Source organism: Clupea harengus, chromosome 1 (genome assembly GCF_900700415.2).
Source record: "Clupea harengus chromosome 1, Ch_v2.0.2, whole genome shotgun sequence".
Classification (NCBI taxonomy): Eukaryota; Metazoa; Chordata; class Actinopteri; order Clupeiformes; family Clupeidae; genus Clupea; species Clupea harengus.
Genome location: NC_045152.1, coordinates 7,047,655 through 7,075,007, shown reverse-complemented (window position 1 = coordinate 7,075,007; position 27,353 = coordinate 7,047,655). Strand labels below are relative to the sequence as shown.

Here is a 27,353-nt window from a genome sequence, read left to right as displayed (position 1 = left end):
GATATGTAAGGCTGGGAAGAGCGCCACTGCACCGAATGAAATGACATGTTCGCATTTCATTGTTGCAATGCACACATTCTCCACATCTTGTGGCAAATGATAGTGTCATAATATATTAGCCTAAAGGCGAAAAGTGTCGCTCGACAAAACTGAAGAGGATATAGTGACGGTGCAGTACCTGTGTGCTTTCATAGTCTGTTCTCGCTGTTGACAAACTGGCTCAGAACAGAAAGTGTGTTATCATGGCAGCTCAGCTACCTAGTTAACTAGTTCAAGTCCTGTTGGTCACGGAAGATAGGCTTAACACCCCCCACCATTAATCAAATCAACATTTGATCAAATATGAACTTCACAGCTAGCACTGCAAGCTACCTGGGATGCTAAGAACATTAACTAACCAGATAGCCGTATTCATGTCAACAAGGCTAAACGTCTCTTCTCGGTCAATCAGTGACAAAAACGTTCAACGTCTGAGCAATTGAGACATTTTACGTGTACGTGACAAGACAGAGACAAGGTCTACACTCTAGCAGATAACAACTGTCTCTTTTACATCATTTTTTTGGTCACACTTCATGAACTTCACTTGAACGTTAATTTCAACAAACTATCTGTAAAGTCTCTAGTAGGCAGACTATCCAAATGAAGTGTTACCCATTTATTTGTCGAGCAACACTTCATAGTTGCCTGGACTATAAATTGGCTTCAAGGGGTGCAACCAGAGATTTTAAAGACAACTGAATGTCACATTAATAACCATGCTGAGTTCTATAGTAGTCAGTCACACTCTAATCTCCTCACATCCTTCCCCCTTCCTTGAGCGGTCCTAGTCACGTCCCCCACCGAGAGAGGCACGTCCGGCAAAACAGATGCCGGCAAAACAGATGCCATCTTAACCAAACCAAAGCTACCTTGGTAAAGTTAAGGAAGGGAAGTTAACCTCACTCACACTTCCTGTTTCCACTCATCAGCCTGCCCAAATGAAGTGTGAAGACCAGTATTCTGGATCCAAACAAGACACCCTGACAATAAAACCTACCATCTCACTGTTTTATGGTCACATTATGGCAGCAGTGCACACAGGTAACAGTAGCGTGAGCTAAAGGTCAGCAGGCCTGTGGTAATTTAATGGAGACCCAAATCTGTAATGTCTTATCCAGCTTCAGCTGGTTCCAGGAAGGATCTGAGCGTTGGGTGAGGGCCAGGCCTGTTCCCGTCAGCTTATCTCAGTGGTGGCATTTGGGGCGGGGCAGTGGGACTTGCCTTGCACTTGGGGCACACAAAGCCACTCATGTTCTCCACGACACCGATGATGGGCAGCTTGACCTTCTGACAGAAGCCAATCTCCTTCCTCACGTCCTGAAGCGACACTTCCTGTAGGAGTCCAGGAGGGGAGGGAGCGGGGTGGGGGAGAGAGGGAAATAAATGGAGAGTGAGTTACTCTGTTGTTGAGAAATGTCCTGTCAATTACTACAGCCCACTGTAAAGCTAAACAACCAGGTGTAGGAAATGGCTGCTGTTAGACACATGAGCCAAACTCCCGCAGTACAGAGGTACTGCTTTTCCCAAGGCTACAAAATCCTTTAACCACTTGATACTCTAACCATTAAGTGATGTAGGTCTGGTAAATGATTAAGAGGAATCAAAGCAGCATATATACAGAGATTCATTATTTCGCATAAACTTTTTACAGGAGATAAATAGGTAATTCAATTCCATTTTTATTTATATAGTGCCAAAACAATAAAATGGTCTCAAGGCGCTTTACAGAGCCCAGGGCCTGAAACCCCCTTAGAGAAAGCACCATGGTGACAGGGGCAAGGAAAAACTGAACCACGGCACATACGGTAAGAACAGAGAAGGTTAAATTCTATGCTCAGAAACAAGAGTGGCCACCAATATGTACCCTTGGCAACTTTGCCAAATACATGAACACATTGAATAAACCAATACATTTTGAATATTAAAATTAAAAGGAAGAAAATTAAACAAAACAAAAAAAAGAGGTGAGCTATTGACACAGGGCATATTGTTCTGGTACCACTTGCCCATGGAAGAGAGATCACAGAGAGATGAAATGTCTGATGGTCAGAGATGATCGTCAGAGAGTATGGGGAAGCGAAAGTGTCTGAGGCCCCGCTTCCTCCTTGGGCTGATCAACAGTTCATGCATCGCTGGACAGCCTTGCAGTTTTGCATAGTTCCTAGCAATGACATTCTTCTGGGGTACGAAGAGAGACCGCTCTATCAGACACACACACACACACACACCTGACAGGTGTGACTGGAGACTCTCTGTGTCAACATATGTCCAGAGACTCCTGAATCAGTGGCAATCAAACATGGTAAACAAAGCCCCCCGCCCCAAAAAAAACCCTCCTCTTTTTCTCCGAATGGGAGTTGGCCCTCGCTTGAGTGAACGAGCCGAAAACTGTTTTTGTTTGACGCTCCTTTGTTGTGCAGCGGACTGAGACGCTGACATGGGTGTGAGGCTGTGTGCTTTGTGAATTATACAACACAAACCTGGCAGGCCAACATGACTCTGGCATGAATCAACACGTACATTTACAGGGGAGGCGGCGTCATTCTGTATAACAGTTAATCGGACAGAATTAAAAAAAAACTGCTCGTTTCCCCTTTATTTGGGGGTTGACCGACACCCTGGGTGTTAACTGCCAACTGAGGATCCCAATTCAAGCTGATGTCTAGTATAGCGGCTCAAATGAAGAACAAGGGTTATACCTCATTACAGGCAAAGACAGAAAGACAGTCACTCTCACGGACATCTGACAACAATGGCTGGGCATGTTGCCAAGACAACCAAAAGGTCTTGATCAAGTGTAATTCCCCAAACTCATGAGTGTGCTTCCTGATTCTTTCTCTAATGCTAGTATTATTGTCTGTGTGTGTCTGTGTGTGTCTGTGTGTGTCTGTGTGTGTCTGTGTGTGTCTGTGTGTGTCTGTGTGTGTCTGTGTGTGTCTGTGTGTGTCTGTGTGTGTCTGTGTGTGTCTGTGTGTGTCTGTGTGTCTGGAGGTGTTTGAGGGAGACAGTAAGAGAATAAGAGCATGATTAAATGCATCACTCATCTGAATGCGTGTTTTTGTTCACATGCTACTACAGGAGTGATGTGCGGATTGCAGATTGTAGCCACGGGTACCACGGTTAATCTGCGGATCTCGCAGACCGAGTCATACACATTAACATTCTGATTAATAGTGGATGGGCAAAATAATACATCATTAATGAGGAAAATATGAATTACATGCTCTTAAATGTAAACCTATTTTGAGTATCATTTTTCGTCGAAAAACAAAATAGTAGATTAGACTCTGATGGCAAAAAGGATCAGAGAAATTTTAAAAAGGAGAACTAAAGATAAAGGAAGTGCCGAAAGTTTCCGTGTGAAAATGATTATGGGTTTTCACCTAATCACTCTGAGTCAAATGCTGGGTAAGTCATGCAACAGCAGTGAAGCGCTGCATGTATGTTAGGCACAAACTGGGACCTCAAACATGCTACATCAAGTATGTGCTGAAGCAAGAAGCTAGCCAAGTCAGATAAACACTTTAACCGACATCTGTAAAGAAAGCAAAAGAGCTCCACAAGAACTTTAAATCCAAATTTGTGCATGACTGTATATGCCCTCTTCTTGAATATCCAGGCACCTGGATAGTCATATTCTGGCCACAGTGGAATTTGACAGTCATCTCAGAAAAGATCAGCGAAAATATCCATGACCAAATAACCAATGTGTTGATGAATTATGGAATACCAGCAGACGAAAAAGTTTTCCTCAGTGATCAGGGCCCTAATTTAAAGTGTGCAATTTTGACCTGCCACTGGGTCCTGTGCTCCGCGCACACACACACACACACTGAACACGGTGTTGGGACAGACATTCAGTGAGAAGAATGCACCAGAATATATCAAAGATGTGGTGGAAACGTTAGAAAACTGCGAAAGCCTCGTAACATTCCTGAAGAGAACTGTGGCTGCGGGGAGATTGGCGCACACTGTGATTGAAGAATGTAAAGTTCGCTGGAACAACAAAGTCCATACGCTGAAATCTATACTGAAGCAGCACAGCGACATCAGACAGCTCCTGGAAAACAGAGATCAGCTGCATTGGATGGAGGGCATCTTTGAAGACCAGCTGATGAACTGCTCAAATGCATAACTCTCCTCAAATTAGCCATTAATGAGTGGGAAGGAGAGAGACACCAGACAATTCCCACGGCGTTGCTATGTTTTTTCAAACCTAGGAAACATTGCGCGCCCAAGTCTGGAGATCCATCATGCATAGTTTCTCCGTGCTCGCGTATCTAGCCTGCTTGAGGAGAAGATGCTTCTAACTCCCACTCACTGAGTGCCCACGGTTCCCGGTCCTAGACTTCAATCGCTGAAAATGTTGACTGGGGGTGATGAAGCAAGTGCGGGAACTTCTGAATGAAGAACTCAGCGTCAGCCAGAATACAGGATAAGGCACCTCAGGTGAACATGACAGGCGATTAATGTATTTACGTTATACATTTATGCTAGATTGGCACCAGGATTGGTTCTAGGCTTTAGAAGCTACAAGCTCTTTTCATTTATTTTGAACTGATGAGCACTTTATAGGCCTACTTATTAGCCTATTTATTTTTTTTATGTTGGACATCCTTAGAATGTTAGTATTAGCTCTTAGAATGTTAGCATTAGCTTTTAGAATGTTGGTATTAGCTCTTATAATGTTAGTATTAGTTCCTAATTGTTTGTATCTGGGAAGTCATTCAGAATTTTATTTCGGGGAGATACCCATTTATTTCATTTATTTAAAACCAGCCTACTTCAGTGTAATATGTTACCATGTCATCACGCTTAATGTCCCACTGAGAGATAATGGTGATGTCTGGTCGGTGGTCAGGAGCAGGTCTCTAAACCACTCGGGTGGGTGGATGATCCATGCATACATGCGGATCAGAGACGATCCACGCATTACTATTCTACAGATATGTAGCCATGTTTTTGTGCCTCTTGGTGTAATTATGTAAAAGTGTATGTATGTGCGTGTATGTGCGTGTGTGTGTGTGTGTGTGTGTGTGTGTGTCTGTGTTGGAAAGGCTTCAATCACTTAAACATTAAGCCAATATAATCTGCCTCTGAAGCAATCCTAGCACTGTTTACAGTTTTTTTTTATGGCAGTGAGTTGGAAGATAAGACTTCAGATGAGCAACATCTCCATGCCAGACCTGGCAAATGTGTCCATCCCCACCCCCACTCAGTCAACCTCCCTTTGCCACCAGTATAAAGGGAGCAAGTCTGAGACAGGAACAACACTCCCCCCCCTGCCTTCAGCCTGAATCCACTCATGGTACAAGATTTTCTGTGTGTGTGAGTGTGTGTGTGTGTGAATGTGAGTGTGTGAATGTGTGAGATGTGTGAGTGTGTGAGTGAGTGTGTGTTGATGTGTGAGTGTGTGTGTGTGTGTTGATGTGTGTGAGTGTGTGAGTGTGTGAGTGTGTGTTGATGTGTGAGTGTGTGTGTTGATGTGTGAGTGTGTGTGTTGATGTGTGAGTGTGTGAGTGTGTGTGTGTGTGTTGATGTGTGAGTGTGTGTGTGTGTGTGTGTGTGTGTGTGTGTGTGAGTGTGTGAGTGTGTGTGTGTGAGTGAGTGTGTGTTGATGTGTGAGTGTGTGTGCGAGTGTGTGTTGATGTGTGAGTGTGTGTGTGAGTGTGTGTGTGTGTGTGTGTGTGTGAGGGTGTGTGTTCATGTGTTTACACAAGGTTTCACCTGTGGCGTGGTTATGATGACTGCACCGTCTATGCGAGCCTCCCCGAGGTACTGAACTATGGACAGGTGCTCGTCGGAGGTGCCGGGGGGTGTGTCCACGATCAAGAAGTCCAGCTCCCCCCAGTCCACATCCCGCAGAAACTGTTTGATCATCCCTGCAGTGAAGTAAACAAGCTCAGCGTCAGCGATGGCCAATTAATGTTTAATCCTGCAATAAAAGCAATGTTTAAGCCGATGGACATCACTTTCAGGTTGTCCTCCACGTACTACAGAGGGACACAGGGAAACACAGTCACACACTGGAGCCAGCGCACTGTTTAGGCAGGTCCATAACTAAGCCAAGTCCAAAAGCACACGAGAGATCTGAGTAGGATCTGGTGCCACGTGATCTAGTTTCAATCGAGTTATCGATCAGTGTGTGTGTTTCTGAACCGATTAAAAGCTAACTATTTCATGGTGCCGTCCTAGTGAAGGGTTAATATTTGAGCTCAACAGCCAATCAAATACGCCACACCCTACCGTGCTCCTGAAAAGGCGCCGGAGCACGAGCGCCCCTCATTGTTGACTTGCCAGAATAGTGTACGGCTGGGTCCAAGCCAATGTCTTTTATTCCCATGTACAGAGCTGGGACTGTGCACCAACACTGGATTGAGAGCTAAAGCAATGCAAGGGAGAATTCCACTCAACAAATAGTGTAATTGATCAGCGATGGCCATTTAATGTTTAATCCTTCCGGATGAATTAAACACTAAAGACAATCATTGCACGAATGACATCTAATCTGTAATGAGTTTGACCGGTCAACCAAGTTCTCGGTCAAACAGGCCTTCGATAAGGAATGCCAAACCCACACGGGCAGGAGATGCTGATGGAGATAATTTCCAAACACTGTTAATGACTTAAGAATATATGAATCAAGTGCCTTGTATTAATATATTCCTTGGATGAATCATGTGCTTATGAAAGCAGGAACATTGATTTTTTTGTGTGCGTGTGTAACTTAGATTATTAGGTGCCACTTAGTCTGCATATGTACAAGAGCATGTTTAGACCAGAGGTGATAAGAAGGGTCGAACTGTGCTTCTACCGACCTTGCAAAACTTCCCTCCTTGCCTCGGACGTCAGAAATCCACCACGTGGTTATCCCTGCTGAACGCTCAACTTCTGTCTATATAAACCTTGTGCGATGTGTTTAATATGGCTTCACTTTCAGCCTTGTGCTGGGAGTGAGCCCGGTTGCAATTGTTGTTATTTGTCTAAAAAATATACTTATATGCAGCTCCGGAGTCCTGAGGTAACTAGGGTGAATTTTCACCCATCAGATGCGATGTTGTCTTTTGTTATACGCTGTACTGACTCTTCAGCGCAGGCTTGTTGAGGTCCTGACCCATCAGAACCTGAAATACTGGTTCATTATAAATAGTCCTCCATTGCTTATGCTAGAGACATGTGACTTTATTAGATGGCTAAATGACCAGGTATGCAACAATGACATATGGGTGTTGTCATTCTTGCGTAACAAAATACTGGATCTCATTTTTGTCCGATGACGAGGAAAAACTGCAAGAAGTAGCAGAACCAGTGCGCTCCTGTTGTCTCTGCGTTTGTGTTGATCTTGTAGAAGTGTGAACCCTTTACTCCTCGGTGCATTAAAGTCTTCACGACTTCAAGAGCTATGAATAGAGAGAGGTGTCTGTTCGGTGATGCCTGTGTGTGTATGAAGCTGGGAGGGCCTTCAGCCAGGTGCAATCAGTGAGCATGCTACTTCCATAGGGCTGCTGCTGAAGCGTCAGCGGAAGTGTCAGCCCTCGTGCTCAGCCCTTTTCGTGTGAAGACCTTTTTGGGTAAAGACGTACAAGTCTACCTGTACAAGTCCACCGAAACAAGGTTCACAAACAAGGTAAACTTTTTTTCATTTTGACTCTGCCATAGCCATGTGTCACAGTAGCATCTCTGTTGTCACTGGGGGGGTCAACCAAAGACTGGGTGTTCTAAGCCCAACCAGAGGGGGAAGAAGGTAGACCAATACAGACAAGCAGCCAGCTGGATGTCAGCGCTATGAAAAGCGCATATCACAGACTCCGTCCTGTCACATTGGGGGTATGAAGCGGCGAAGGCGTGGGATGGGGGGAGGGGGGAGTGAATGCATATCTGTAAGTAGTATGTACGTGTGTATGTATGTAAAAGTTCATGCAAAGTTCATGTATGAGTAGGCCTGGGTTGTTCCTTCCCCCAGACCACAATCAGACAGATTCTCAGTTCGCAAGATTGTCGTTGCCATGGAGACAGCCTTGTAAGGGTCCTGGACAGAGACAACAATCCACAGGTGTCTGTGGAAAGGGGGAAGGGAATGAGAGAGAGTCTCACTGCAGCAATCTTCAGGGGAGTTGTTTTTCCAGCAACGGCCTTGGCCAAGGCCCCTGCCGGTTGAGGGAGCCGAAAGCAGATAAGATTGGGATTGTTTGGTCTTGCAAGTAGCTGCATTCAATTTGCGCCTCTACTCATGAGACCTTTTCTCCCATTTTAATAGCAGGTCTTCAATTCTAACCAATTTCATTTGCAGAGCCGTGAACATCTCCTTGTTGTTATCCATCTGGCGGTTTGAAGCCACAGTCTGAGTGCCCACAACTCTACCCAGCGCATCAATCATTTCGGGCAGCCTTAGGGGGCTAATGACAGCTGTCGCCGTTTCCTTAATTTTCCGATAAATCAGGGTAGCGCCTAATCCAAACAGCAGAAATCCTGTAATCATAGTTCCGAATAGGTAGATGTCTTCAACGTCTTCCACGGAAAGGGCTGCTAGGCACACGACACGGCACTGCTCCCACGCGTCCATCATGTAGCCAGCTGCGAACGTCCCGGGAGGACATACAGGTTCCCCCGAACCCGAGCTTCTCGATGAGAAGATGGTGTCAATTGCATTGAGAGACCAAGAGATCAAATCCATGTTGTTTTTTAGTTCGAAGAGCGATGCGGAGAGAGTCTCTCAAGTATAGCAGAAGACAAGACAAGACGATAGAAGCCAAGCAGGGAAGGTCAAGGGGAGGAGAGGGAGAGAAAAATGCGACCGCCTTCGAAGAGAGCCAAGAGAAGAATTATGGTAACTGCTCCTGTTAAAACTTATGTGATTGTTATCTACCGTCCACCAGGACAACAGGGTGATTTCGTCCATGAGCTGGACACCCTGCTGTCATCCATCCCTGAGCAGAAGTGTCCAACACTCATCCTTGGCGACATGAACATCCACCTAGACAATCCCAACTCAGCTGACTTTCGAACCCTGGTTCACTCGTTCGACCTACAACAGGTCCCCACTCCTCCAACTCACAAAGCAGGAAAAGAGCTTGACCTCATCCTTGCTCGGAACTGCACCACGGACAACCTAACGGTAACCCCTCTGCATTGCTCGGACCACTTCTTCATTCGCTTCGATGTTCGGCTCATTGAGCAACCCTCTGTCCCCCCTCCGATGGTCTCGTTCCGGCGCAACCTCTCTCCCACCCACTTTTCCTCTCTGGTTTCTTCTGCTCTTCCACCTTTATCCACTTTCTCCTCACTAGGTGTCAATGATGCCACAGAAGCTCTCTGCTCCACTCTGAGCTCATGCTTGGACAGCTTGTGTCCACTTTCCACCAGACCTGCTCGATCTACCCAGTCTCATTCGTGGCTGAGTGATACCCTCCGAACGCAGCGCTCCAATCTCAGAGCGGCTGAGAGAAAGTGGCACAAATCTGCCGCGCTGGACGATCTTGCAAGCTACCAGACACTGCTGGCCTCCTTCTCATCCAGCATCACTGCTGCTAAGAAGACTTTTTTCAATGACAAAATCAACGGTGCAACTGACGCTCGGAAACTATTCTCCACCTTCAAAACTCTGCTCTACCCTCCTCCTCCCCTCCCAGCTACTAACCTCACTGCTGATAACTTTGCTTCCTTTTTCACAGAGAAAGTGGCAGCCATCGGGCAACAGTTCGACCAACTGTCCCCCTCCTCTAAGGGCGCAACCGTCAATAGCTCATCTTTTCCTTCTTTCATCCCTCTCAGCGAGAGTGAGGTCTCCAAAATCCTAACAGGTAGCCGTCCAACTACATGCCCGCTGGACCCCATCCCATCCAACATCCTTCAAGCCATATCGCCTGCCGTCTACCGCAATAACACAGGTGATTAATGCTTCATTTAATTCTGGAACATTTCCTTCTCTTTTCAAAGTGGCTCGGGTAACGCCGCTGCTCAAGAAGCCGTTTCTCGATCCCACTCAGGTGGAAAACTATCGACCGGTCTCACTTCTCACGCTCCTATCTAAAACCATTGAGAGGGCAGCTTCCAAACAGGTCACCGAGTTCCTGTCAAAGAACAATCTCCTCGATCCGAACCAGTCTGGATTCAAAAGCGGTCACTCCACCGAAACAGCCCTGTTGTCTGTAATGGAGGCCTTAAAACAGCTAGAGCAGCCAGCTCAATCCTCGGCTCTCGTCCTGCTTGACTTATCAGCTGCGTTTGATACAGTCAACCACCGCATCCTTCTGTCCATACTGTCAAGTATGGGCATTTCTGGCAATGCGCACTCCTGGTTTGAATCCTACCTCACTGGGCGCTCGTTCAACGTGTTCATGGCAAGGTCAGCTGTCTGTACCTCACCGCCTCACCACTGGGGTGCCCCCAAGGCTCGGTGATGGGACCACTTCTCTTTGCCATTACACCACCTTGTTGGGCCCTATCATCCGCTCGCATGGTTTTTTCCTACCACTGTTATGCCGATGATACTCAACTGTTTCTGTCTTTCCCTCCTGAGACACCAACGGTCTCGGCGCGGATTTCGGACTGTCTCGCTGATATATCCACATGGATGAAAAATCACACCTTCAGCTGAACCTGGCCAAAACGGAACTGATGGTCTTCCCAGCCAAACAGGTCATCCACCACAACATCAAGATCAATACTGACTCTTTATCTCTTGCTCCATCCAAAACAGCAAGAAACCTCGGGGTCATTATTGATGACCAACTGACCTTCACGGCCCACATCGCCTCTGTCTCCAGGTCGTGCCGCTTTGCGCTATACAACATCCGCAAAATCAGGCCGTACCTAACCCAGTATGCCACCCAGCTGCTGGTGCAAACCTTGGTGAGCTCCCGCCTTGACTACTGCAACGCCCTCCTAACGGGCCTGCCGGCTTGCGTGGTGAAACCACTACAGATGATCCAGAACGCCGGCGGCGCGTCTGGTGTTCAACCAACCGAAAAGGGCACACGTCACCCCGCTACTCATCGAGCTCCACTGGCTGCCAGTAGCTGCTCGCTTAAGTTCAAGTCACTTATGCTTGCCTACAGAGTGCTTACTGGTTCTGCTCCCACCTACCTAAATGCTCTTGTAAGGGCAAATGTTACACCCAGGACGCTGCGCTCGTCTAGTGAGCGTCGTTTGGCACTGCCGTCCGCGCAAGCACGGCAATCCAGACTATTTTCATTTGTAGTTCCACGTTGGTGGAACGAACTGCCTAGTACTACCAGAGCAGGGGCGTCCCTCTCTACCTTCAAGAAGCTTTTGAAGACCCAACTCTTCAGAGAGCACCTCCCCTCCTAACTGGCACCTGACTAGCGCTTAACTTGCACTTCAGCAGTTACATTCCTGCACTTCTTTTTCCTCTTTTCTAGGTTGTTGTTTTTCTAATTCTCATGTAAAGTAGTATTTATTGTTACACCATGCTTTTTTATTGCTCTTAGCTTGACTGTTCTCTCCCTTGTACGTGGCTTTGGACAAAAGCGTCTGCTAAATGACTAAATGTAAATGTAAATGTAATGAAGCATGCAGGTCAGGACAGTGTGTGTATTCGGTGTCCACTTAATTTACATTGTGTGTCCAGCTAAGCAGAAATGTGAAAGTAAACAAATCAAGAAGTGCGTTGTTCATGTGAATAAAACCACGATGAGGAAGTGAAAGGGGCAGTGTCTAAATACAGACTGACACAAAGGCCCATTCCATTAGTGCTACGCCAACTCCTTAATACACAGTCATCTCACACACACACACACACACACACACACACACACACACACACACACACACACACACACACACACACACACACGGCTAAATCACCACCAACGCTAGCACTACTTGTTAAGCTCATTAATATACTGGCTCATCACTAGCCTCAACAGATTTTAATTTTGTGATTCTGCAATGCTGACATCCATGATGTTCCCCATCCAAACCGCGCTGACACTATAAAGCCAAGGAGCTTTGTTAGGGTAACGGGTCATAAGTACTGTATGGAGGTCCCTCTGAAACTACATTCATAGGGAGAGCCCTAGGTTTCATGTCCTCACACAACAACGGATACACTTATTACGTCCCAATACTATCATCATTTATTTTCCCCTTACATGCCTGATTAAAAAGGTTTCTTAAGAAGAGGCAAAATAAAAAAAATTAAAAATACAAAAAACACACACACACACACACACACACACACACACACACACACACACACACACACACACACACACACACACACACACACACACACACACACACACACACACACACACAGGGAGTCAGACAGCAGTTAGTGGGAACTCCAGTGGAAAAGGGTGGGTGGAAACAGACCGTTCTTCTTGGGGCCCCTCCAGATGACTGCATCATCAGGGCTACTGAGCAGGAAGCCGATGGACATCACTGCCAGGTTGTCCTCCACGTACTACAGAGGGACACAGGGAAACACAGTCACACACTGGAGCCAGCGCACTGTTTAGGCAGGTCCATAACTAAGCCAAGTCCAAAAAGCACACGAGATCTGAGTAGGATCTGGTGCCACGTGATCTAGTTTCAATCGAGTTATCGATCAGTGTGTGTGTTTCTGAACCGATTAAAAGCTAACTATTTCATGGTGCCGTCCTAGTGAAGGGTTAATATTTGAGCTCAACAGCCAATCAAATACGCCACACCCTACCGTGCTCCTGAAAAGGCGCCGGAGCACGAGCGCCCCTCATTGTTGACTTGCCAGAATAGTGTACGGCTGGGTCCAAGCCAATGTCTTTTATTCCCATGTACAGAGCTGGGACTGTGCACCAACACTGGATTGAGAGCTAAAGCAATGCAAGGGAGAATTCCACTCAACAAATAGTGTAATTGATTCCAATCAGGTACTGAACCTTTAAAAAAAAAAAAAATTGACATGGAGTCTTTCCGTCTGATGTCAAAAGTCAAAACAATAACAAGAATTGAAGCTGGATATTTTGTTCTAGTTATTAGGCACCAGTGGGACACCAGATAATCTGCGACACACATCTCAAGCACTGTTTGAAGAGTTTATGAGTTTATGAGTGTAGTGAAGGGAGAGCGTGGTCACCCCACCTGGACGGGTCTACAGGGTGCCAAACATGGACTCATGGACCAAAGAGCCAGGCTCAATGGCATGGCAGTCAGAGCACACACTCATCTGTAGTGACGGCACATCGTCACAATGAGTTTATGACCAAAACCACTGCCAACTACAATATTTGATATTTATCATGGTGTAGCAAGCAAACATCATCTTTCTTCCTGGCTGCATTTTCATAGGTGTACAAACTAGATATGAAGAGCTTACCACAGGGGACCATCCCGAACCACTCTGGTGAACCTGTACAATAAACATGGGACACACTGTATTAACTCAGATACAATTCCAGAACAGCACGCTAAAGAGACAAACAGACCGATGGATAGATAGACAGACAGACAGACAGACAGACATACAGACAGACAGATCCTACAATGAAGTGAATTACTAACACTAGGAAGTTACTGATAAACAGTGGCGGTTTTGGGCACGGGCGAACCGGGCAGGGCGGCACTTTTTCATGACACGTGGGGGGCGGCAGGAGCACTTAAAAAAATAAATAAATAAATAAAATAATCATCTTGGCCGCAAAGCGGTTTTCTATTATCTATCATATCACTGTGTGGGGAATTGGCAAATTGGCGCCCCCTGCAGCTGCAGGCACCCCTGATCGCTAAGTAGGCACAGATCCTGCGTGAGAAGGGGGAAGGGGAGGGGGAAGGGGGACAGTTCACCTCTGGGTCTCCCAAATGGAACTTCTTAGGTTGGAATTTTCCTCTGCTAAAGTAATCAACTAAGCCTACATGATAATAGGCATACTCATTATTCACATTATTGTCATTGACAGTACCGGCTTACTTTCACCACTGATGTTATGCTAGGCTTAGGCAAGTTATCTCTGGTTAAAACTAGTTACCGTTAGCTATTCACTAGCTGCGCTAGATAGCTAGCTAGACAGTTATCATAACGGACTGCGTGTGTTGTCGGCAAACGTTCACGTTGTCATGTTAATCCATTATTAAACTGAGCATATCAATTGTTAATCCATTATTACATTTAGCATTTTGATTGTTTAACATAGCTGTAACTGACATAGCTACACTAGGACACTGCCACTGTCAGGGACAGGGTAATGCTAGTTAATAAACTAATAAACGTAGGTCTACATCTCAGTGCCTCTCCAGATGAGTTAAATTAACTGAAGGTAAATTAATTTAATCTTTTCCCTGCAGTGCATGAACAATGCTGGTATGGGATGTTGTTATCTGCAATCATGATGACCGTGAGATGAGGCTTCTCCCTCTTGCATTGTGATCTGTAAATTCTCGCCTCCAATTTAAGCTTGTCATCCATCATATCTAGTTTTACATTTTGTACATATCCCTCCATTGCATAATGAAGTCCCTTTTGAAGGCTTCTAGACGAAATCAGGTCCTCCTGTCTCCAAAAGTTGCCTAGACTAGATCCTCTTGGGATATCTTTTTGTCATTGTGAACTCTAGTCAGCTCCTATAGTTTGTCCGAGTTAGCAACAGTAACTAAGGGGGGCAGGGCTTAGCGATAGGTCAATTGAGAAATTTAAGTTTGTCTTTCACTTTCTTTTGGAGTGGGTCTCGCCCGGGGCGTAACTCCATGTACAACCGCCACTGCTGATAAAGATTATGTGTAGGGTACAGTCTGTAGTTATTGTTAGGGCTGAACGATTAATTGCACTTGCGATTTAATCGCGATATGATAGAACGCGATTTTCTAGCCGCACAAATAAATAAATAAATAAATAAATACAAATGTTCTTAAGATGGTACATTTTGCACACAGTGTTTAAAAACTGCATGCCTTGTGTTTATTCTTACAATGACTTGTTGTTTGAATTACTTAAATGCACAGTGGCAAAGCACACATACAGTTCAGGGAGTCCAGAAAAAGCCTGGAAAAAGATATGGAAGCTAAGAGACACATTAACACAAAAAGAAGACCTGATGTACCTGCTCTCCCTCCAAGCCCATCATCTTAGGTATGGAGGGACCACAGATGTCCACATCCAGCAGAGCAACCTGAAATATGAGAGAGAGAGAGAGAGAGAGTGATTAATTGCAATGCCATTTCCACTTTGTACCATAAGGTGGCAGTGGAGAGCCATCCACGGCACAGCAGGAGGCACTGCAGAACTGCCAAGTGTCTGAGGCATACCACCTTCCCCACACACACGTTACGCAAGACAGCAGCGCAGACACCTCTCTGCAGAATCTGCAACCTTCCTTTGCCTTCACCCCACAGCAGTCTTCAATGCCAAAACGATGCTCTACTCAGTGCTAGCGGAACCCAAAACTCGACCTCTTATAGTAACCCCCTCAGTATGAGAAACAACATGACTCGAAACCCCTCCACCACTGGAGTTGCTTTCCATGCGCCACTAAACTACTGTTTATCCAAAAAGCCTTCCAGTCATGGGTGAACATGTGCCAAGACGTGTGGACCTTCCAAATGGGCAAAGACCATCCCAGCATTCCAGACAGGCAGTGATGAAAAGTCGTGGATGCTCTCCGAGTGAGGCGAGGCATACCAGCTGGCGTGTGTGTGTGTCTGTGTGTGTCTGTCTGTGTGTGTCAATCTGTGTGTGTGTGTGTGCTGGGCACCAGGACTAAAGCTCTTCGTAAATTCATTCATTCATTATTTAACTATGATGGAGGCTTTGCTTTCTGATAAATCAAACTCATGCAAGCAGGTGCTAACACACACACACACACACACACACACACACACACACACACACACGGTATCGTCATCAGAACAGACAAAAAGTAGGTAGTTCAATGAATATGCATCCAGCAATTCACCAAAAGTCTCTCTCTCTCTCTTTCAGTTCTTCTTCCTCCCTTCCTCCCACCACCTCTCTCTCTCTCCCGCCCCTCAGCGGTGTTGGGGAGCGCAGACTGGAGCATGCCTTTCAGATGACACCGGGACCTGGGCTCTCCAGCAGATGTTTAGGACATCACACACCAGAGGCAGCCTTTCTCTCTACTCCTCTCCCTCTCCTTTTCTTTCTTTCTCTCCCTCCCTCCCTCCCTCCCTCCTCCCTCCATCCATCTCTCTCCCTCCCTCCCTCCCTCTGCCTCTCTCTCCCTCCCTCCCTCTAGAAGAGGAAGAAAAGGGGGGCTGATGGGAAAGCCAGATGCCTCCCCCCTCACCACACCCCTCTCCTCCATCTCTCTATCCTTCTCTCGCTCTCTCTCTCTTTCTCTCTCCCGCTCCCTCCTTCCCCCCACCCCTCTCCTCCATCTCTCTATCCTTCAGCATGAGAGCACCCTGTGCTTTCTGACTGATCTGTGACAAAATGATAAACTCAGAAGACTGAAGAGGTGGGGGGGTGAATGTTTCTCTTTCCCTCCCCCAAAGTGAGACACAGGTCAGTGGGAGTCTCACTTCCCATATCTTTATGCGCCGTGAGGACGCGAAAGCAGAAACAAGCACGCTGCTTTCTCCTTTCTTGACGGAAATTCCCTGAAAGCAAACAGGGGTGTCATAAAACCAGACCAAAAGGAGGGGAAAGGGGAGATGGAAGTAGAGGTAGAGGAGTATGATGAGGAGAGGGGGGAAAAAAGGGAAAGAAAAGAAAAAGAGAACGTAAGGTGGTGTGCGCTGGAGAGGAGGGCCTCGTTTACGGTCCCCGTGGAAACTGGTTTCTCTGGTGCTGCATGGGTTGGGTCATGTCAGAGTTCCTCTTTCCCTATATGAGGAAACGACCCTCTGTCCTCCTCATTCTCTCTTTTTTTTCTTTTTTTCGAACAACCACTTTTCCTCTAAAACACACACACACACACACTTCTCCTCTAAAACACACACACTTTTCCTTGTCAGGGTCGTGAGGGATTCCTCTGCTGTGATCAGTGCTGGACGTGGCTCTGCACCCGGCCCTCAGGGCACATACTTTCCTTTACTCCTCAACACTCCGTTTCCTTCCAACCCCTCTTCTCCTTTCTCCGCCTGCAGTGCTCTCTCTCTTTCTCTCTCTATCTCTCTGAAACAACACAATCCTTCCAGGCTCCTGTTTTTACAGAGGCCTTCATCTGACACTCACAAATGGCCACGAGGACCCCCTGAGGACCCTGAGACAGAAGTTCACAGCTGAAGATTACGTGTGTGTGTGTGTGTGTGTGTGTGTGTGTGTCAGCAGGTGTGTATGCATGGGAGTTGAAGTGCACACATTATGCATTTGGGGGGGGGGTGTGCGTGTGTGTGTGTGTTTGTGTGTATGTCAGCAGGTGTGTATGCATGAGGGTTGAAGTGTACACATTATGCATTTGGTGTGGGTGTGTGTGTGTGTGTGTGTGTGTGTGTGTGTGTGTGTGTGTGTGTGTGTGTGTGTGTGTGTGTGTGTGTGTGTGTGTGTGTGTGTGTGTGTGTGCGCGTGCGTTGGAGATGACTGTTTGTGTATAGTTGGGGGTTGGGAGTCCATACGTTATGCATCCACGTGCGTGTGTTGCCTTAACGTCTGCAGGAATATAAAGAATCCCCTTATGGCTCTGGTGGGAGTTTGTCAAAACCACATCTTAGCCATGTTGCGGGGGTGGAGGGAGCCAAGGGCCAGGGCTCCAGAGAGAGGCTATAGGGGCCATAGGTTTCCGCTCCGCTCCGGCGAGAAATGAAAGAGGGGAGAGAGCCGAGGAGGGGAGAGGGAAGAGGGGAGAGGGGAGAGGAGAGGGCCGAGGAGAGGGGTGAGGAGAGGGGAGAGGGGAGAGGAGAAGGTAGAGGAGAGGGCCGAGGAGAGGGTGAGGAGAGGAGAGGGGAGGAGAGGAGACGGGGAGAGGGGTGAGGGGAGGGGAGGAGAGAGGAGAGGGGTGAGGTCCACCAGATCCTCCGGTTTGCTTTCAGTATTAGTCAACAAAGCCTATAGAGCAGCTTCTATACCTCCTATGTCATACCTGTAAAACAAATGAAAGGCCTTCATTCGGTTGGCTTACGGAGCTACGCATGAACAACAATAAATGAAAACACATTCCTAACGTTAAAATAAAGAAAGAGCACAGTAACTCCAAATCTAGACTAGTGCAGGCATCCAGTGAGAATCTCTGGCATTCTGTTTCACAAACCTTTGGTATGTTAAAAACGGAGATGCTGGTCATTTCTCAACAGAGAAAATCACATCAAGCAACTCCCCATAAACAGAGCGAATGGCAGCTACCTCCTGTCCCGTTCTGCACAGCATTTCTTCACCACTGGCATGTCTTAGGCAAGCAGTTTAGAGAGGGAGGGAGGGAAAGGCAGAGGGGAGGAGAGGGGGCGAACGTACAAGAGAAGTTGGAGGGAACTGTGTGTAAACAGGAGGGCAAGGTCTAGACACACACACACAGACACTTTCCTCACAAGTCACAGTTAACTGATGGATGGGGGTAAAAACAGAGGGGGGGGATCGGTTCTAAAAATAAACTAAAACATTTTTTTTTTTTTAAAACATCCCCATCCATCATCTTTTCTTTCATTCGTTTGTTATATGAACTTCATAGGGGAGTTAGTGCAAGCAAAGGAAGGAAACGGGAGCAAAGGGGGACTATTTTCTAAAAAAGTACACGTCCGTCTGTGTGTGTGTGCGTGTATGTGTGTGTGCCTAAGACCTAGTCATTGAAAAAGTGAAAAGAGCCCCTTCAACCACACCTTACAGAAGGGGGGTCGGGGGTGCAGAATCAAACGTCCTCTTTCATCGCCTACCCCTGACACCAAGTTAGGGCCGGTGCCTCCCGGACGTTAACTCAAGCCTTCAGGCAAATTGGGTGTGACAAACGGCAACAGGGGGAACAGTGGAGGGTGAAGAGCGCTCCAAGCCACTTAAGACTTTCGGGAGCAGGTCGCTTGGAGTTTGAACCGGATAATGGCAGGAGCGGTCGGTACTGCTTGTGAGATTGGGGCGCGGATGGGGCGGCGGGTTCAGAGTTTGAGACTCTTGTGTTGCCGATGGACTTTGAAGCTCAAACCTCAATGGGGATGTCAACTTGGTCACTGGTGTAAAAAACCTTATCACAGGAGCGAGCGCTGTGGACCTTCAGCCTAAACAGAGGCAATTTATTTTCAGCTTTGAAACAGAGATTAAAGTGAGCGTTTGTTTTTTGCTCGTTTTAAAAAGGCTGCGCATTTTATATATGTAAACACACACACGCATGTCGGCCATCTTAACTGGGCAAACCTACTGGGTGGGAGGCTCAAACCTGATGGCTTGTCTGAACAAAGCATGTTTTTAGAACAAAGCATGTTTTTAGAACAAAGCATGTTTTTAAAAAGTGTCCGTTCCCACAACAAACCTCCGAGTCAGTGAGAACCAAAGCCCAAATATGCCTGGTTCTGATGGGGTTAAACAGACCTAAAGAGCAGTTCTCACTAAGGTCTGAAACTGTCTTAAAAAAAAAAAAAAAAAAAAAAGAGCTGTAAGAAGTGTTTGGCACCCAAAACTAAATATTCCCATAATTCCCTCTGTCTGCAGCCAGGATTTAACCACAGGCTGTAGACAACATGAAAAAGACACGGAGACACATGTATACATACTCACATGTGCATACACCAACACAGTCAGAGCCGCGTGTGCAAACGTACGTACACGCACACACACACACACACACACACACACACACACACACACACACACACACACACACACACACACACACACACACACACACACACACACACACACACACACACACACACACACACACACACACACACACGTTGCCTGCATTGTAAAACAACCACACGTTTCTGTCTTAGGGGGCCTTCCGCACGACATCGGTGAAAACTTAGAAGTCTGATTGCATTTTAGCCTTTCGTCCACACGTCAACAGCGTTTTCAAGCCCTGAAAACGTAAACAGAACCCTTACATCACCAGCGAATATGGAACCTTTTGAAAAACGATGACAACACAGCCCCAACTTTTTCCAATCCCATTTCCTTCTCTGGGTTTGTCTGATGTAACATGACGCTAAATGTTAGCAACCTTGAACAGGATAAGTAGCCTAATGGGAGGGTGCATTTGGTGTGAGGAAGTTCTAGCTCATGGAAGACAGGTAGGATCTGGACATTATCTATTCATGTTCAATTTAATTGCCCACCCAGGTAGGTAGGTAGACATTGTCTGCAGCCCTTCACTCTGATAGGGTGTCACCTCTCCAACCCTTCACTCTGATAGGGTGTCACCTCTCCAACCCTTCACTCTGATAGGGTGTCACCTCTCCAACCCTTCACTCTGATAGGGTGTCACCTCTCCAGCCCTTCACTCTGATAGGGTGTCACCTCTCCAACCCTTCACTCTGATAGGGTGTCACCTCTTCAACCCCCAGGTGTCACTCTGATAGGGCTGTGCAAGAAACATACACAACACTTTTTTTTCCCACCCAGACTGTTTAATACAAGGATTAGTTATTTACATAAAAACACCCCTGTCTAAATGGTATGGACCACCGGTAGCCTGTGAAACACTCCTACTTCCAGGTAGTGGGAGGTACACAGGCCCGTCGTGTGCCTTGCTCAGGCCGGGGGACAACATGATCTCCAGCACATATGCATTAACAGAAATAATGCATTACCTGCGTTTTTTTTTTTTTTTTTTTTAAACATGTTAAATATTTCAAATTAATCGCAAGAATTAACACATTCATTTTGACAGCACTAATGTCTTTATGAGCTATCTCACCTAGCTTGCACACGGCCAGCAGCGAAGCAACACAGACAGGCATTTGACCCAGAAGTACAGACTGTCTGTGCTACAGCCACATTTTGTGTCCGTTCTGACATGTCCGCATTGACTGCTCATACTGTGCGAAACTGAGCGTGCAGTAGTTTGCATGCGCCCGGTTCAATAAAGTCATAGTACACATGTGCTCGGCTTGTCTGTACCCGCGTGTCCCCAACACCACAAAAACGAGTATACTTGAGAAGTGTACCTCAGCCTTGAGTACATTTTACTGGTTGGATTTACAGGTGACATGAATCAAAAAGAAATTACATACAAGGAGGGTCACGTGACATCAAATCAAATGCTGCCTAAGTTCTGATCGAGTCAGAGGGAACAACAGGCTACATGTTCACGGCACAGTGGTGCAATGAAGGCCCGGCCAGCAGTGACAGGCAAACATTAAGCTTTTCAAAGGAACTCGCCTCTAGGCAAACATCAATCAAATGATCAAAGCATCAAATGACATGTAATGTGGCATATAGTGTATGTCTGACTAGTCATAGAGGTCATGGCTGGCCTATTATAAAGATACTATCAGGGACCACAGGGACTCTTAAGAAAAAGCCTGCATTTTCATAGAATGGCTACAATCAACTGCCTCATTAGGGCACCTCACCCCTTGCGTTCTGATGATACAGAGGAAGGGAGGGAGAGAGAGAGAGACAGACAGAGCGCGAGAGAGAGAGAGAGAGGGAGAGAGAGAGAGACAGAGCGAGAGAGAGAGAGGGAGAAAGAGAGGGAGAGAGAGAAGGTGAGGAGTGCTAGCAGGAGGCATGACTCCCCAGAAAAAAGTTCCTGCACACAGTAGAGTAGCGGCCGGCCAAAGTCAATGTTTGCCTAGGACGCAACTCCTTATCCCCTCGCCTCGGCTCGTGCCCACTGACACCTCGGAGCATGGGAACTCTGGGAGATAAACACGTGTGCAGGGGAGCAGACATTCCAGTGTGGCTACGAGGCCTTGAAGAAGACGGAAAAAAAAAGGCAGTGGAGGAAAGAACAAAAAGGGGGGGAGAGAGAGAGAGAGAGAGAGAGAGAGAGAGAGAGCCGGGGATGTGTTACTGGATTACTTCCCTCATCCTGTGAGTGTGACAAGCCTGCTTGAGCTTGAAAAACATATCAGAGTGCCCCTCTGTTCCCCTGCGCAGGCCGTGGCTTCTCTATGAATCTGCTTTTCTAAGAATAGCACTGGGGTGTCAAACGAATCTCCACTTTGCTTTGTGCTTGTTTAAAAATGGATCGTTGTAGAGAAAGAGAGAGAGAGAGCATGTGCACAAGAGAAGACAGAGAATGAATAAGTGTGTGTTTGTGTGTGTAAGAGAGAGAGAGCATGTGCACAAGAAATTGAAGACAGAGAATGAATAAGTGTGGTGTAAGAGAGAGAGAGCGAGAGAGAGAGAAAGAGAGAGAGGGAGAGAGATATGTGTATATTTTTAAATTACACTAGAAGATGGAAACATTGCAACACATTCCTGAGCTCCTGAAGTGTGGTTCACAGACTGCCCCGGGTCTTGCTCTAGGGTCTCCTCTGCGTTATTAAAAAAGAAATAAAAAGGAAAAAGAAAGGGGTCATCCCAGGGTGGGGCGGGTTGGGGTGGGGCTGAACTGTGGAACAATATGAGGAACAACAGACAGCTTTCAAGAGACGCCAGAGATCAGAAAATATCATCTGACCTCTCCCTCTCCAGCACACGCAAACCATATGGCTGACACGCCTTCAAACTCCTGTACTCCAATCAAAACACACAGCCCAGCTCGCTCTTTCCACACGCACGCACAAGCGGCCTGTCACCTTTAAAACAATGACTTAGCCTAGATAGTCTTTCTACACACAGAGAGAGAGAGAGTTGGTTTTCTGCCTCTGCCAGTCTTTTATCAACAGGAAGATGGAACAAAACACAAGACATATAACAGGATGTGGCTCCTCACGCTCTCCTCGGCGCTCCGCGGACACACCAGACCCAGACGCTTCCCAAGGGCCAAACACACCGAGTCTGAGAGCTTCTCGGCGAAGCCCAAGGCTTGTTAATCCCTCAACCATAAGGGCAACACTAACTAGCTCGAATGATTCAAAACTCCATTTTCAATACGTTATCCGTCAACAGACCATCTAGAGGATTCCGGCCCTAGCTATGCCAAAGGCAAAGTTTCCATTGTAGACAGCAAAGCATCATCTGTCTGCTGCACAGAACGTAAATAAACCATGAAAAATGGAAACTGTTTATTCAATATAACTACTTCAAATTCACAAATTAGATGATGAACGTAACAGGAATTCCTAGCAAGGCTCAAGTAGCCTACAGGAATATACGATCTTGAGACTTTATTCCAGTGAAGTTCTTACAGCCAAGCGGCACGAATAGTGGCAATGAAATATAAAGAGGCTTCGTACAGAGGGGCTGCCAGGTGGTAAAAGTGTGTCTTTCTGCGGAGCCTCTGACAGCCCCATCAGGTCTGCAGCAGGCAGGGCCGAGGTGGGATCAATAAAGCACTTAGTAGCAGTTTCTCACTCAAACACTCACACAGACACACACACACACACAGCAGGGGTGGCAATAAAGCCCACACTCAGGACTGTGCATGAGTCCTACTGCATTGTATTCATGCTTTTTCAGCCACACAGGGAACTTGATCGTGAAAAAAAAGAGAGCGGTGTAAATGCACGGCCTGCCAGCCACACAAGTGTTGTTGATGATGTTGATGATGATGAACATTTCGTTTTTGATTACGGTTTAATTTAGTATGCATCGGTAACAAACAAAATAAAATGCAATTGGTGTGTGTTATTGTTGGGAGTCCTGTTCTTCCAATAAATACAGCACTTATTTTGCAATCTTGTTTAAGGACAATAGCAGACAACAAACCATCTACACGTGCCCCTCCAAAGGAAATTCCACACCCCGAGTGAGATAATTCCACTAGAATTGCAATCCGCCAAGATCAGAATTGTCTAGCTCAGCATCGGCTAAAATGGACTATGGTTGCCAAGTAATGCACTGAAACTGCAAAATTCGAGCAAATGCAGTCTGTCAGACAGGCCTCTTCATCACTTGAATGAAGGCCAAAATAGAAGGCAATTGCAGTCAGGGGGATGGAAGGATAGAAAGTTAAGTGATTGAACTGAAATTCCCTCGAGCTTGCATCATTATGCAGTTGTCAAACTAAGTTGTTCCCATTATTACAGAAACAATAAGGCCAGCGTCAGCGTGTAGTAAATATTCTTCAGTGCCTTTTATTTTTTAAGCTATTTGTACTGTTTTTAGATAGTGGTAATATTATTGTGTTATATGTTGTTGTTGTTGTTGTTGTTGTGTTATATATTGTCCCTCGTCGCACCAACAGGAGCAGCACTCCAAATTTCGTTGTATGCGAATACAATGACAATAAAGGCTTTTCTATTCTATTCTATTTTCTATAAGCACATCTTATTAAAGTCAGCTCATTAAGATGTGCCATTTATTTAGTCAATGTGAAATCCATGAACTGCTGACATTATTTGCCATCATGATGACCAGGTGACCTCTCTCAAAACTCATGTGGTACATTTGACTACAGATGCCAGCCTTTTTCAGTTGAGCAATATATTCAGCATGTCAAAAACCGTCACAGTTTGACAGAATGACTGAGGCTTACATAGCAAGACGAAATCATTACGTGGGGCCAACATATGAAGTAAGGTCAGGCAGAGAGAGAAAAAAAAAAGATTACAGGTGATGCAACAGGGGCGACAGTGGTAAGGGGGTAGAGAAGTCGTTTAGTAATCAGAAGGTTGCTAGTTCGATTCCCTGTCGAAGCGTCCTTGAGCAAGACACTGAACCCCTACTTGCTCCTGATGTGCAGTGTGCCATCAGTGTAAATGTAAAATGTGTATACATCCTTGTAAGTCGCTTTGGATAAAAGCATCTGCTAAATGACTAAATGTAAATGTAAATGTAAATGCAACAATACAATTTCAATCAGCTATTCAGCAATCAAGAATTATCAAGTAATGTCAGAATGTTTGCCTAAACTAACATAGGGCCTATTGATATACGCATTTTGTTGTTATTCAATTTCCCATCCATTAAGGCAGTGGTTCTCAAAGTGGGGGGCGCGGACACTCTCCCGGGGGGGCACGATGTCACAGATGGAGAAAAAAAAAACGTCGGGGACCTATGACTGTTTAGTGAAAGCTCCCTCTGTGGCAAAATGCAAAGGGCTGGACTGACACAAACAAATAAAATACACAGTTTCATTTCTGATCCACCAATTAAAACAGAGAGTTATCATTTGAACGCAAGTTGCATCTACGCTTCTGTGTATAAAAGTAACTGCAGGGACAATTCTGGCATTCATGAAAGTTCTCTCATCTGGGATTCGTTTTTAACTTGGACCAGAATTTAAGAACGCTAAATAGCAGTGGTGAATCAGCCAGATTGTTCTTAAGGGCTTAATTTGTGAGAAACCGTTGGTGATTGCGTTCACGTCAATTCTACAGATAAATAATTATAAAAAAATTAAAAAAATATGAGAATATTTTAATCATTAACAATTACATTTCACATTTAAATTCATGATTTCTAAGAGGCATCGTAATGTTCTAAAAAAGCAGTACATGAACACTGCAAGTGAATAAATAAATAAGCATTAAACTCAATCGAGTGGATATAGCCATATTGGAATAGAATGGACACATCTACATTCTGCAACAGTACCTCCACCTCTGCACTGGTGAAGTTAGGTCTGCGTTTAATCCACCGGTGCTTGCTTTCCACTTTGACATGATTTTGATCAGTCTGAAGTTGATTTCGCGTTGCTGTGGAGTCTGTGGATTGTGCGCACGTCTCTTCAGTTGCATGCCCTTATAAGGAGCTGGCGGGGCGTTTCTGTATGAAAATTCAGGTGCACGAGAACGCACGTTCAATTTAAGAATCAGTGCACAGCTAGGGACACATTTCCAGGCGTTCATAAATTGGTCTTTCGAAATCCATAAGAAGATATTTAAGAAAAATGTTCGAGAATGAGGCCCAGTCTTTTTAAACTCACCCTTACTTATAGATTACCTTCCTGCACTTGCAGTAGGCCTATTCGTAGCCTAATCTAAGGAGTACTTTGCTAAATATCGCAACCGCGCACAGATCGAGGATGACCTGAGGCTATGTTTATCAAACATTGCACCAAGAATTGAGGACCTTTGCAAGACAAAGCAGGCTCATGTCTCACATTGACAGACCTGCAACATTTTTGAAAAAGATCACAAGAGGCCCATAATAATAATAGTAGCCCAATGATAGCAATAATAACACTAATTATTATTATTATGATAATAATAATAATAATTGGTAGATTATCATTAATTATAATAGTTTTATAATATAATGATGGTGATAATAATGATGATTATAATAATAAGAAAGCATGTAGCAGGCTCACATAGCTGCTAATAATAATAGCCTACTAATAGGCCTACTACTGTTGTTAATAATAATAATAATAATAATAATAAATAGTCATAATAGTAATAATAATTGTCTGTATGGGCCTAACAATAGCCTAACCTTGACCAAAGGTATGACCATAGGCCTATCAATAACAATATGCTATCCATCTATGGTGGTGTAGTTGAGGGCGGCAGGCGGCGGGGGGGGGTGGGGGGGCCCCAACTACACCTTACCAGCTTTGGTGGGGCCCAGCTTGCAAAAGTTTGAGAAGCCCTGCATTAAGGGCATAGTATGAACTGAATAAATCCATCCCAGAATGCAACATACATATACATTACATAACCATACCTCTTTGGTCTCGTCGCTGGCAAGGGCATGGGCCAGGTGGGCACTGAATGTGCTCTTCCCAACGCCACCCTTTCCTGACAGAACCAGGATCTTGTGCTTCACGGTGGCCAGCTTCACCTTGATCTCTTCTATGGCTGTACATTATAATCAGACACAGCCAGGTTTAGCCCCAGCACAGGAGGAGATATGATTGTATATACCACTGGTGGTTAAAGCTATAGTTTTTATTTAATTGTATTTTTGGAAGACTTCTGCTGAAATGTCTTTAGTCAAGTCAACTTTATTGGTATAGCACATTTAAAAACAACAGGCTTTGTATCAAAGTGCTTTACAGTCGAGGTAAGTAGATTGGAATTATATTTAGACAAAAAGGAAGGGAAATAAAACTACGAAAATAAAAAAGGAATACATTTAAAAAGAATGAAAACAAGACAACACATATAAAAATAAACACTAAAAGTGAATATAAGTTAGGAGTAAAAAACTATGAAGTAGAATAAAAAAAACTGCAAGTTAGAATTAGAGCAAATGGAAAATAAGTAAATAAGTACAACCATAAAAATTGATAACTTAACCAAATAAAAGCACTAATAAGGTAAAAGCCCAATAAAATACCAATAAATTCAAATTAAGAGTAGACTTGACCAAAACCATAAAACCACGGCCTGAACTTAAAGCACAAATAAAAGCACACTGAGACTGGACTAAGATGCACTAAAAGGAGCACAGCGCCAAATTAAAATCCAGGGAAAGCAAGAGATCCTGGTAAATAGTG

At 45.5% G+C, this 27,353-nt stretch overlaps 1 protein-coding gene across 1 annotated transcript in view; it reads right to left on the bottom strand.

The window, feature by feature from the left end:
• The window catches only part of nubp1 (nucleotide binding protein 1 (MinD homolog, E. coli)), a 32,219-nt gene that overhangs the window by 3,682 nt on the left and 1,184 nt on the right, over positions 1 to 27,353 (bottom strand). Inside the window, exons 3-8 of the mRNA XM_012827138.3 lie at positions 26,579 to 26,712; positions 15,078 to 15,146; positions 13,361 to 13,393; positions 12,379 to 12,469; positions 5,770 to 5,924; positions 1,264 to 1,374 (exon numbers count right to left, since the gene is read on the bottom strand). Coding sequence (XP_012682592.1) covers positions 1,264 to 1,374; positions 5,770 to 5,924; positions 12,379 to 12,469; positions 13,361 to 13,393; positions 15,078 to 15,146; positions 26,579 to 26,712 — 593 coding nt within the window. The remainder of the gene's footprint in view (positions 1 to 1,263; positions 1,375 to 5,769; positions 5,925 to 12,378; positions 12,470 to 13,360; positions 13,394 to 15,077; positions 15,147 to 26,578; positions 26,713 to 27,353) is intronic.